The 13,389-nt window shown below is 45.7% G+C and overlaps 1 protein-coding gene across 9 annotated transcripts in view; it reads right to left on the bottom strand.

Moving 5' to 3' along the window:
- SRGAP2 (SLIT-ROBO Rho GTPase activating protein 2) overlaps nt 1-13,389 on the bottom strand; it is a 284,242-nt gene that overhangs the window by 135,731 nt on the left and 135,122 nt on the right. For all 9 annotated transcript variants that reach the window (XM_045049283.1, XM_006942921.5, XM_003999427.6 and 6 more), the window contains exon 3: nt 7,429-7,621. In XM_045049283.1, coding sequence (XP_044905218.1) covers nt 7,429-7,595 — 167 coding nt within the window. In that variant the 5' untranslated portion in view covers nt 7,596-7,621. The remainder of the gene's footprint in view (nt 1-7,428; nt 7,622-13,389) is intronic.

Genomic DNA, 13,389 nt, shown 5'->3' with positions numbered 1-13,389 from the left:
AAAGTCACCAGGGGACCTTTTGTTCGTTTCTAAATAAAGGCAGCTTGAGCCATGGCAAAGGGAAGCCAATCCTTGCTCAACACCAGATGCTACATCTGGGCAAAACCTCCCCTGAGGGAACAAACAGCTCCCAAATATGTCCAAAATGAATGAGTGACACACTGGTCCCAGGAAGTGAGGGGTTCTCCCTTCTGGCAACTTCACGCTTCCTCCTACTTCCCTCTCAAAGTCACCCCATACTCAAGGAGGAACTTTCTGGTCCTCCACCCTTTTCTGATTTGAAATCACAGCTGTAACAATCTCCATGGCCAACTGACTCTGCTTTTCAACCCAATGCTATCCTGTGAGGCTGATGAACAACTCTGAAGTTAACTCCAGAGGAAAAATCCATCAGCAATGGGTGATGTAACCACAGAGACGGTGCACAGTCAAATACTGGGCCCAAGGCCAAGAACATGGACTCTACAAGAATTTCCCTCTAATTAATTGTGTACCTAACCTCCCATTGAAAGGCGTATTGCAGGTTGATGTCTACCAGATTCCTGAGATACCTGGGTCCTGCTCCCTCGCCTCCCTTCCCGTAGTTGCACAACTCATACGCAGCCAAATAAGCAGGTTTACTCTCCATGTGTCCCTTTAATGTCCTGCTAATTTCATGTTAGTGAGAATAGGATACTGTCTTGGATACATCCCTAACCTAGAGCAATGCCTGGTCCCCAAAATGCGAATTGAATGAACGCACAAATATATCTTTTAAATCACTTTTCATTCTCTGCAATCTGAGTACTACAGACAATATGAAAGATGTTTTCCCCTTTCTCCCCCTAAACCCTTGGAAATCAGAACGTGCCACAGCCTCGACCATCACCTCTCTATGAACATGCCCAAATATCTACCAACAACCCAGACTTCAGCCCTGAATACAGCTATTCATTTTCTATCAATTATTGAAAATTTCATGTTCGATATCCTTCCAGTGTCTTAAACTTCACATCCGAAAACCAAATCTCTCATATGCCCTTCAAAAACAACTCCTCCTAACTTCGGTATTTCTATTAAAGGCACCATTAATCTACCAGTCACCCAAGTCCAAAAGAAACTTCACAGCCCTCTTTCTTTTGTGCTTCTGAGCTCACTTGAAACCTGAATCCCATCTGTCAGCAATTCCTGTAGATTCTTCCTGCACCAGGTGTTTTCCATCTGTCTCTAGACTGTAAGCTCCAGGAGTGCAGGGGGCAGTATCTGTCCTGCCTGGCATGTGTCTGTTACATGGTAAGAACACAACACATATTTGCTAAATGGCCCAAAGGATCAATTTCTATTCTTTTCATTCCTACCATCCCACCCTAATTTAGATCTTTATTATATACTGTGGCAACTGGTGTCACCGTCTCAAGTTTCCAGTCATTTAGCAATTCACCACCATTAAGGTTAAGGTCAATCTTCTGTAAGCAGAGTTCATGCCTCGGCTTGGACAACTAGCTATTCAAACCTTCAGTGGTTTCCAGTGTCTATTGCATAGCACCAAACCTTAGCCAAAAGTCAAGGCCCTCCACAATATGGTCCTGTCTACCTTTGTCCAATTCTTCCATATACTCTTGTTAACCAGCCAAACCAGTCTACTCACTGGTGCTTTGTATTTTCCTCCGGCTGTGCCCCTCCCGGCCTACAACATCCTCCCCTCCCTCTGTCTCCGTCTATCAAAATCCTGTCCATTTTCTTCAATGTCTGGTTCAGATTCCATTTCCTCCCTGGAAGTTTCCTGACCCTTCCAACTGTGCACCATCCCTTCTATAGCACACACTTGGCACTTACCACATGTTGCCTTATACTGAAGTTGTGCTATTGTATTTAGGTACAATTTATCCCTGACTAGACTATAAAGTCATGTGGGAAAGAACCACGACTTCTATTTCTTTGGATCTCCCTCCTTTTAGAGTCTAGAACAATACCTTAAAAATATTCAACAAATATTTGTTATTGAGAAAAATAAAAAGCTGGAAGAAAGACAGAAAAAATGTTGGCAGTGGGTTTTAAAGTAGCATAAGGTCTCTGGAAAGGACACAGCAGGATAGCAATGTAGGAGTATTCCTCTAAAGACTCAACAGGAAAAAAAAAAAAGAAGAAGAAGAACTGAGCCATTAAAAGTAGGAGATCAAAACCAAGTGAGCTAAGACTGAAAGGTAATTTACAGCAAGTCCATGTTAAAAAAAAAAAAAAAAAAACCAACAAAAAACCAGCCAAGGCATTATCAATTAGAGTCCCGCTGAGCAATATTAACACAGATTCCACTTAAAAGAGACAATCAAAGGCTCAGCAACAAATAGGAATACATTTATACTCTTCAAAGAGCCAAAGAAAATGCAAGAACATCTTCCCTAGGAAGACTTCCTACCCTCACATAGTATTTTATCTCTGCTCTTAATCAAGCCAGGCGGATAGAATTTCAGACATGAAGAGGGTTCACCCACAATTCAAACGGATGGAGGAAGCCATGTTCCCTATCTTAAACAAAGCAGAATACGGTGGAATCAAATAAACACTATGTAGTTCTATGTGCAGCATCTCTCACTCTTTCTGTGGGGGAGGGGGAAGAGAAGGAGCGTGATGGGACCACAGGGTCAGACTCTGCAATGGAGTCAGAGCTGTGTGGGCTTTAATGAGGGTGTTTGCACAGAGCACAGTGTGGGAGAGGACAAAAGGTGAGCAGGAGCAAAGCAGAATAGGAAGCAAAGCCAAAGAGTGACAGGCTAATGGCTTCCAGGGTAAGAAGTTGTCCAAAAGAAAAAGAAAAAAAAGCAGTCCGGCAATGTTTGTCCCTAAATGTAGTCACTTAAAACTGTAACTGAATAACCAATCAAACTGAGCGTGAGAGGCCGAGATCCAGCCAGGCTGAGACACTGGTCTGGAAAAGGGCGCGGCGGGTCCATATAGACGGACTCTGGCCCTGGCCACCCTACCCCAGCCCGACTTGAATAGTTTCCAGGTCCCTAAGACGCGTCTGTCCAGAGCTGCCGCTGGCAGCTGTTCTCCTGGCAGCACAGAGAGACAAATCCATGGCATTGCTGGGCCAACAGCTGCTACAGCTCCGGGGGAGGTGACGAGTGCCCGCTGAGACGCTCTGGGCAGAGAATGAACTATTCTAGGGATCAGCCCTAGAGTCAGCAAAATCGAGGCTACACTGCACCAGCTGAATGAAAATACAGTACAGTTACCACTCCAGAGACCCAGGACACCCACAGCCCTTCTTCTGTCCTAGTTTCTCTGAGTTTGATCGCTTCTTGCCCTCACATTTCTATTTCCGAGGGCACGACTTCAGGTTAGGCCCATGTTAACCTTAGGCTCACGGCCATTACTCCTCAACAGGCCTCCTGCTACCCTGTCTCTCCCCTCCGATTGATCTTACGCAGTGTTGCCATAGTTACCTTCCCAAAGCACAGCCATAATTATGTTCCTTGCTCAAAAACTATCAATGGCTCCCCATGCTTACAGAATAAACCCTATCACCTGGTGCTCCCAGACCACTGTGATCAAGCCCCTACCAATTTTTCCAAGCTTATTTCACGATTGCATTTGTTATTTCCGCTCTTCAGCAAAACGGATGAGTTACCCACCGGCCTCGTTTTTCCAGCTCTGTGCCTTTACCATTCCCGTTCTCTCTGCCTGAAATGCCTCCTCCCCCATCTTTCTATCCTCTTTCTAGAACTTCTACACTGTCTCAATTGAATTCAAGCCATTGGACCAGCACCTAGCACTCACACTTGTATTTTCCCATTTCCCATCCACGAACTTCACCTCCACGAAGCCCCGCCCAGTCCCCAACCTGAAGAAATGTCTCTTCCCAGTGCACCTGTGGCACTTTGTATGGTGGGTGGACATGATCTTTTACACACCCACCCCGTTACACATCATAAACGAACACGGCAAGGCTGCCAATAGTCCCGCGCTGTTTCCTCTTTTCCTACAGGAACAGAAACTCTACCTCCTGCTCTCCCCACTCAAGAACTGAGAGCCCTCATTACCATGCTGTCGCGTCGAACCTGAACTCCTCTGCCTGTCTATCACGGAGCTGTTATTTGGTGTCTACTCCACTTACCTAAACTTGTTTTCCACTGCTTTTGTAAATATCTATGTTCTCATAATATTTCACTCCGACCTCTACTGAAGCCCTTTGCTCACGACATTGCCACGTGTCTCTCTTCTCGGTTAGCCAGGAATCCAGAGTTCACCTGAGTCTCCACCGGAATGAGTGCAGAGGGCAGCACCCAGTAGGTACTTAAAAGGGGTTTGGTGGGTAAATAGCTTGCTACTCAGGAGATCAGACAGGAAGCTATTAAAGTAAACTAGCCATACAGTGACAGCAAAAGGAGTGAAGTCCCCCTTACAAGTTCTTCTAGCGCCTTGTACTTCTGTTCCTCAACACTTACCTCAACTGATCTAACTGTGCGATTTGTTCAATGCCCGTTTCCTCATCCTGTTGTACGTGCCGCATGCAAGAGACAGCGCGAGCTCACCACTATGTCCCAAGGCCCAGTGTCTGGACTGAAGGAGTTCAAGGAATGTGTGATGGACATTTGCTGAATGAATGGGAAAGGAACTTCCTTTTAATGAAGCTGGGTCCCTCACTGGTTCCTGTACCCCCTCACCAGCAAACGCTCCTGCTTCCTCTCACCTGCACGTGCTGTGGTTCTCTCCTACACAAATCTACCTTTAAAGCCTAGCCTAAGTCCCACTTGCTTCATGGAAACTCTCCTGACTATTCCATTACCTTTATGTATCTCTCTGATGATTTATCTCTGACCTCTCATCACGTCTCTATTCTACACACAACCAATGATTTCTATGATTTCTTAATGAGATCATTATTGCTTTACTCTCTAGTTGCTTCTTGTATTAAAAATCTTTCCTCCCCAGCCAGATATGGCCCCCTATGGAGACACACAATAAACTTCCCTTGTATCTTCCAATGCCTGTACAATACAGAGTACACAGATGGCTCTTAATAAATACCCACTAGTTGTCTGGGGGAAAATGAAGCCAGGTACCAGGCTTTATGAGAAGGGAATTCAATTCTTCCAGCTTTGGAGAAAACACCCTATTCCTTGCATGTGATCTTAATCAGAGCAATTTAGCTGACTTACAGATGAACACATCTGTACCTTAATTTGTAGCAAATATGTCCTTGAGCTGAAAATATGATATAGTCCCAAAAATCAAATGCGATTTTAAGGAGTAGCTTACCAACAGAATAAATCCAACTTTGAGTCTCCTCTTTCTAAAGCAAATGATTTCTCTCCCAAATCTTCGTTCATCATATACTAAAATAACATTTTATTCCCTTAGGATTGCTTATGTAAAGAGAACAGAACTTGGGAAAGCTAAGGAGCTCTGAGGACAAAACATGTGGAGGAAATTCGCATGCTGGCTTATTTTGAGAGTGTCACGTGTTGTCCTCAAACTTAGCCTCTCCATATTCATTGCCCAGAGCTGGTTTGTTAAGGGTAATTTGTGTCCCAAATTATTAGGGTGATATGATAAACAAAAATAGAAAATGGAGGAAAATGAGACACACTTGGCATTCATTTATAACTTCATTCATTCATTTACTCATCCAATAATGCTTAGTAAGCGTTTATTATATACCACATATTACACTAGGCACTATGGGAGACTGGAAAACGAATCAGAAAAGCTTATATAGTCCACTAAGAGAAGATAATATAAGGCAGACAGCGCTGACTGCCCTAATAAAAGAACAAATAAAATGCTGTAAGAATTCAGAAAAGGGAGAACATTCTGCTGGGAGAATCAAGAAAGCTTCTTGGAACATGATTCTTAAAACAGGTATGTCCCTGACATGCATAGATGTGAATAATGGGTACCTAAGTTCAAATAACAGGATGGGCAAAGGTCCACTGGAGTTAATGCTTTGTTTGGCTATGGTATAGTAGGGGAAAAAAACAACAGGTAGTAAGGTTGGAAAGCTAGTCCAGGTCAGATGTACAGGGGCTCAAAGAACAAGCCAGAGAGTGTATACCCTTGTAAACAGAGCAGCACTTCTCAAACTCCAATGTGCACACAAATCACCTGAGTATCCTGTCGCTGTAGATCTGGGAGCAGGACCTGAGATTCTGCATTCCCAGCATCCTAGGCGGTGCCGATATTGGGAGACCACACACTGAGTGTCAAGAACACAGACAGTGGGAAGCCACTGCACAGAGAAACCGCGGGATCCCCAGTGTGTTACTGGAAAACTAAATCTGATAGCAGTGGGTCAGGCAGGTTGGAACGGGGAGAAGCTGTACACTGTGGTCCTCAACACTAGTTGTTCGTTAGAATCATCTGGGAAGCTTTTACACCATACTGTTACCCAGGCCCTGCTCCCAGAGATTCTGACTTCATTGCTCTGGAAGGGGGCCCAGATTTCAGCATTTTCAAAATGCTCTCCAGGGAATTCTAATATGAAGCCAGAGTTGAGAACCTCTGCTGCAGATGATACAGTAAGTAAAGCAATCATTCAGACAGCAATAATGATGATCTAAACTACAGCAATAGCAGTGAGAACAGAGTGAATGGGTCACTTGCATAAAATACTATGCAAGGGATAGACCTTTGCAACTGTCTGGGCAATGAGTCAGATGTATGCTAGAGCATCATTCATTTCTTCCAGTTAAAGACAGTTTGGCGAAATGGTTAAGAACACAGACTCTGGAGCCAGACTGCCTTGGTTTGAATCCCAGCTCTGCTACTGATGTACTAGGAGTGTGTGTGTGTGTGTGTGTGTGTGTGTGTGTGTGTGTGTGAGAGAGAGAGAGAGAGAGAGAGACAGAGAGATTCAGAGAGACTCAGAGATTCAGAGAGAGAGAGAGAGAGAGAGAGAGAGAGAGAGAGAGAGACTCTGGAGTCAGACTTCAGACTGTCTTGGTTTGAATCCCAGCTCTGATATTGATTGATATTGATGTACGAGGGGTGTGTGTGTGTGTGTGTGTGTGTGTGTGTGAGAGAGAGAGAGAGAGAGATAGAGAGAGAGAGAGACCTGAGGCAAGTTCTTTAACTTCCTTATGACTCAGTTTCCTCATCTGTAAGTTGGGGAGACTACAATAACCAACATACGAACTTGCTGTGGAGATTAAATGAGTTAACATACATATAAAAACCCATAGAACCACACTTAGCACATAGGAAGAACTATGAAAGTGTCTGCTGTTATTATCAGCACAATTCATCATCTCTTCTGAGCTCTCCAGGATCCTGACCTGCACGAAAGACCAATCTGGAAAAGAAGTCCCAGAGGGCTCTCAGCCCTCAGCCAACCTGAAGTCCCCGGGGCACCGTCGTGAATGCAGGAGGGTGTAGGCGCCACACCCTGCCTCCCTCCCGCCCCAAGCCCCGTCTCAGGTCTCCGCACGAAACAACCAGAGCCCCTACTTGAACTGCTGGTCCTTGGTGCTGCGCGTCTTGGCCAGGAAGCGCTCGGCCAGCTTCTCCAGGTTGCGAGAGTAGTCCATCTCGATCTCCGCCTTCTTCCGGAAGAAGTCCTGGAGGTCCTGCAGCAGCTGTACCCGGAGCTCACACTGCTGGTCCAGGCATTTCATCTGCTCTGTGAGCTGAGTGCGGATCTCTGCAACAGAAACCAGGCCGGCCAGTCAGGTGGAATCCCTCAAAACAAAACTAAACAAAACAAAACCAAATACATACACACTAACATTGACCCCTTCCATTCAGGTGGGAACTTAATGCCTTTAACTGAAAAAAATAAAACAACAAGCCGAAAGCTTAAAACGGCTGTATGCACCATTTGAAGCACCTCCAAAAATTCCACCAACTCTTTTTGGACCCCTGAAGAACCTGGAACCAGGAGTCTGCTGAATCATTTAAGAGAAACTGCTTATTAGACACTTAATATTCAGTTACCATTTATTGAGCAATTTACTGTGTTTCTGGCACAGTGCCAGAATTTGGGTTCTGTTTGGCTGAGAGCCTAATGATTTATCTCCATCCTATTAGGAAGGTACTACTTTCACACCCATTTTAAAGATGAGAAAACTGACTCTTAAGGAAGTCAAGCTATTAAAGTAATGTAACTGGGATTCAACCAGAGAGACTGACTCTAGAGCCCAAGCTCCTACTTTTTATACTTTCTCCCATCATTTCAAAATGTTTTTCCACAAGTAGCCTGGGTGGCTCAGTCGGTTGAGCATCCAGCTTTGGCTCAGGTCATGATCTCACAGTTTGTGAGTTCAAGTCCTGCGTCGGGCTCTGTGCTGACAACTCAGAGTCTGCAGCCTGCTTCGGATTCTATGTCTCCCTCTCTCTGTCCCTCCCCAGCTCGTGCTCTCTCTCTCTTAAACGTAAATAAATAAACTTAAAAAATAAATACATAAACACAAGTTTTTCCACATCTCCAAGAGGGAGGGTGAGGGTCAGGATATTTTAATGGAGACAGGGTCCTGCCCAAGGTCAACTAGTGGCAATCAAGAATGAAACAAGCACCAGACTTCTAGGCAAGCAACTCTTTCACTGTCAATCAGATTCCATAGTTTCCAATCACAGAATGTCAATCAATCTTCAAGAAGTTCATTTGTTCTCAACAAATATCACTCATACAGCGGCTGCCTCATCCTCAGTGATGCTCAGAGCCCCTGCTGTGTCAAAGTTAGACATGTTTCAGGTGAAGTTCTAGCTTGACAGATTTCTGCCTAGCCAAGAGTCCTCACACAGGGCTAGCAAACACCCTCTCTGGGACCGCAGCAATGGTAGCTCCAGATGCAACCAGATCTGCCTCAAATGCAATACAGTATTTGTTACTGACAAGAGCCCTGGCACCCGCAAGAAGCAGCATGCCAAAAGCAGACTGTTTTTCAGCTCAGAGAAGGTCTGCAGTGCACATCCTGCTGAAGTTATATCCCAATCCCCATCTGAGCCGCAATGGAGCCATTTCTTTTATCCCTTTCCCTGCAAGCAAGCCTGCTCAGCTCCAGTGCATTCGCTTGTGGCAATGACTCCAGTCCCAGGAAAAAAGAGCACCTATATTATTATGCCTTTCCTTATGCACGCTCCAAATTCATTTCCATAATAGCAGGGTTATAACAACGCTTTCTGCCTATGCTATGTAATGCATGGGAGCAGGGGTGATGGGGGGATCTAGAGTTTTCACCTGAGCTGTGGATAAACCAGAGGCAAAGCCAGGATCACAGCTCTGATGTTGAAAGTTCTGCCCACCACGCTTACAAAACAATGATGGATAGGCAAATGGCACCTTTAGCTTTGCCTTGAAGTGGCTAGGGGTCCATAATCTATCCTTATCTTCATTTTTGTCTCTGTTTTTACTCATATCAGAATGTAGCATAAGTCTCTGGTACTTCATGGGTGATCTCGGGTGATCTCTAAGTGCGGTTCTCACCCTCTGCATCCCCATGCCTCCCCCTCGCCAACCGCCAATGCCAATCAAACCTTACAGTAACCTTACCTGAACTGAAACTGAGCACCGGAGGATTGTTTCAAGCAGACAGAAGGCTGAGCAGAAAAGCCGCCTACCTCATCACTCATCAAAGCTCTCTTGTTCTGTGTTTTTGGGGAGTCTGATTACAAGGGTGTTGGGAGGAAGAGCTGCAGAGGGCATATCAGGCATCTAGTTTTTGCCAGGGGTTTCTGGGCCTCTTAAAGGCAACAGCCCTTGTCAAAACTATTCCTAGAGGCATCTGTACCCCTTCTGCCTATCGATAGGCAGAAGTAGAAGCTGGCAGTAGTAGCCACTGGATGGGCAAACTATGGGTGGAGACCACGTTCACAATGCTCAATGATATTACTTACAACTTGTTCATTAAGGAAGAATCAGGGCATCTTAGGACAAAGAGCCCACCCAGTCAGTCCCAGATTTGCAAGAGGATGTGGATGGGTAAGGGGATGTCAGCCCCCTTTGAGTCCCCTATAATTCACCTAAGACTTCCCCTCAATAATCTCACTAACCAGGAGAGCGGAAAGGAACTCGATAGAATGGATGATGCCCACCCTCCACCAAAACAAGAGGGGGCTGGGCAAATTCCCATGATACCTATGAAGTTCCAGAGATAGGCCACCCCAGGGTTGTCCTGTCCAGGAATTAGCACTTTATAGGAGGCCTCTGAAATATGTGCATTAACCTAAGAAGCCCCCAAGCACATCCAACCAACACAGAATTCCACCCTGACTTTCTCAGGTGCCTCTAGTGGGCAGCACAATACAAAGTGCACCCCACCCTCAGGCATCCCCTCAGGGATCCTGAGAGAAGGGGAGCATGTGTTTACCGAACACCTTTTATGGGGCTTTACATACATCATCTCATTTAATCCCCACAAGTATCCCATTTGGTCTCCCCAATTATCCTGATAACACAGGTAAGAAAAATGAAATAAGACCTGTTAAGTCATTTACCAAAGGGTCATACAATTAGGTGCAAGTGGTGTTGAAGCTAAATTAAGGCTTGTCTAACTTGTCAAAGAGGCTGACTGTGGGTCGGTCAGGGAAACAAAAGAAACAGAACACAAGTCTGGAGTCTCTGAAAGTACTTCTGGGTAAATTACAGTGTCTATGGCTCCCACCCCCGGAACATCCCCTTCTCTACCTTCCAGCTGGGCAGGGGGTGATTCAGAATCAAGTTTGGACTAGACCACTGACTCGGTAACTAGCCCATGTTTCAACTAGTCCACAACTGGGCTGGGTCCCTTCCCTGCTTCCTGGATCTACTCTACAGGACAACTTTGGAGGAAGTGCTTTCCTTGTCCTGGGAGCACACGCTGAGGTCTGCCAATATGCCCAGAGGCCACAGAAAGTGAGAACGCAATGATATTCCACTCCCGATCCAGGAACAGAAGAATCTCTGCTAACAGATACCACCTGCCACTGTGGTTGGTTTGTGAAACCCTCCACTGAGCATCTCCCCTCTCCTGCAACCTGCCTAGAAGGAGAAGCCTCCCTGGTCTCCATCCTCAGGGCATCCACGCAGACAAGGAAGGGAGACTCCAACCACCGCCATCTCTAGGCTTGCAGCTCTAAAACAGAATGGCTGCTCTGTCCAGCGCAAAATGTGCTGCTTCAGACTTTTGCTGCTGCTGCTGCAAAAAGACAAACAATGGTCCCCAAGAAGGCAGCTGTGCCAGCCCCAGCCCTCTGTCCATGCAATAAGGGGCCGAAAACAATAGGCCACTGAAGGCCGGCTCGCCTGGGCCCTGTGCCCAGGCTGGAGGCCCCTCTGCACCCTGGCCTACCAATAAACTACAGGGGCAGAAAGAAGAAAGGGACGATTTATAAAAACACGGAGGAATTCTTCACAATTCCATCGTGTGCTTAGGCGAGTACGCACGTGCATGCGGGTGCACACTCAAAGACACACACTCACACCACCCACACTGTGCTTGGCCATACCAACTCGAGAAGGCTTTAGAAATCCAGTCTACAGTTGGATGAGCATTCCTGGGAACTGGGGATGAGGGCGTCCTTGTCGGTTCTGCCGCCAGAACTACACAGGAAGAAATCAAGCTCTCATTTTCTAGAAGCGGCTGTATCTCAGGGTGCGAATGGATTCCATGGCCATCCACAAAGCCAAAGTACAAAGGTCACCATGAGCTTTGACTGATAATGCCAAAACGACCTCCCCTGGGCACCTAACACAGCCTTTTATTCATCAAATCTTTACTGAGCTCCTACTGTGTGTCAGACCCTGAGCTCGGTGATGGTGGGTGATGGTACCAAAGAACAGAACAGGCCCACGCGCTGCCCTAATGAGACATGGCTTGACAAAGAGGAGACAGGAAAAGAAGGCAAAGCCAGTCTTACTACTTTTGCCTTGGATATTCTTTATTATAACATAGCCGTGGGGATAAGTCCCAACCCAAAGACCAAAGACTGAAAAAGACAGTCAGGCGAAAGGAGTCAAACAACAAGCCGAAGAAAACTTCACGTCCTCTGACTCTTTTTTCTATTATAATTTTTTTTTTATTTATTATTTTTTTTTTTAATTTTTTTTTTCAACGTTTATTTATTTTTGGGACAGAGAGAGACAGAGCATGAACGGGGGAGGGGCAGAGAGAGAGGGAGACACAGAATCGGAAGCAGGCTCCAGGTTCTGAGCCATCAGCCCAGAGCCCGACGCGGGGCTCGAACTCATGGACCGCGAGATCGTGACCTGGCTGAAGTCGGACGCTTAACCGACTGCGCCACCCAGGCACCCCTATAATTTTTTTTTTTAAATGACACTTCTGTAGCTTCCCTTGTAAAAAGAACCAAAGCCTTAGAACTAGTTTCCTGAAAACCAGAATTGACCTTTGGTTGATATCTCATTCAAAGATCCAAGTCAAAATTTAACCCCACTGTTCTGGAATTAGATAGTGGTGACGGTTGCACAACTTGGTGTATGTACTTAAAAAAAGCACTGAATTTGTATACCTTTAAAAAGGGTGAATTTTATGGTATATCAATTACATCTCATTTAAAAAATTTAACTCCACCAAATAGCATGTTTTTTGAGCACCATCCTGCCAGCAAAGGGGAAAATGGCCCCAACGGACAGGCACCAGAAAGAGGAAGGAACCCTTGGTCTCCATTTCTCCATTTGCATGCGCTGGGTCTCAGTTCTGCACTGAACATTCTTAAAGCAAATCCTGGAAACTGCCCCTCTGGACCGCAAGCTTGGCCATGACACTGAACTCTACTGGCAGATCACCGTTCCATCCTTTCTGGAGGGTGTCAAATCAAAACCAAGCAAGGAATGTTTTTATGCATGAGTTCAGATATGGGATCAGCAGACACATCCAACAAAGCTTCCCTTGGAAAGTGCTGACTCCTTGTCCATGCTTGGCCACAGCTGAGATCCTAACTATACCTGTCCTGGGAGTGAAAAGGAAGCTCATTTCCGTTTTCGAAAGAGGATCAAGGGTCGCAAGAAGGATAAAATTAGAAGAAAAACTAGCCCTAATTAATAGGATACCAATCATTTAACAAAAACAGTCAGGGCCCTCCCACACTTACAATCGCGTAGACTCTAAATTATATAACATCTGCCAACACAGGCGATGCAGTCCTCTGAAAAATGTCCTCACTTCAGAGAACACCCAGGGAATTCACCAGTCAGCAGGGTGTAGGGGAATTTTGTTCAGTCTGCTGCTTTCGACCCAGAGATATTAGTCCCTTTCTTCCCCTCTTTCAAAATTCATCTCTTTCTTCAGGAGTCTTCTCCAATTAAGTCACACAAAACCCCCTCCTTATGAGTACCACATTTCTGAGGAGAAAATGAGGATAGGAGGGCAGGCTGAGAGAAACATGTAATCTTTCAGGAGAGTAACACAGGTCCTCCCCTTCTCCTTGATGGGCTGGCACCTAAGGGACGGGAGCTATGACTCCCACAGGTTCTGT

This window comes from Felis catus, chromosome F1 (genome assembly GCF_018350175.1).
Source record: "Felis catus isolate Fca126 chromosome F1, F.catus_Fca126_mat1.0, whole genome shotgun sequence".
In the NCBI taxonomy this organism is placed as follows: Eukaryota; Metazoa; Chordata; class Mammalia; order Carnivora; family Felidae; genus Felis; species Felis catus.
Note: the sequence above shows the minus strand (reverse complement) of the source record. Positions and strands in the feature narration are given on the sequence as shown.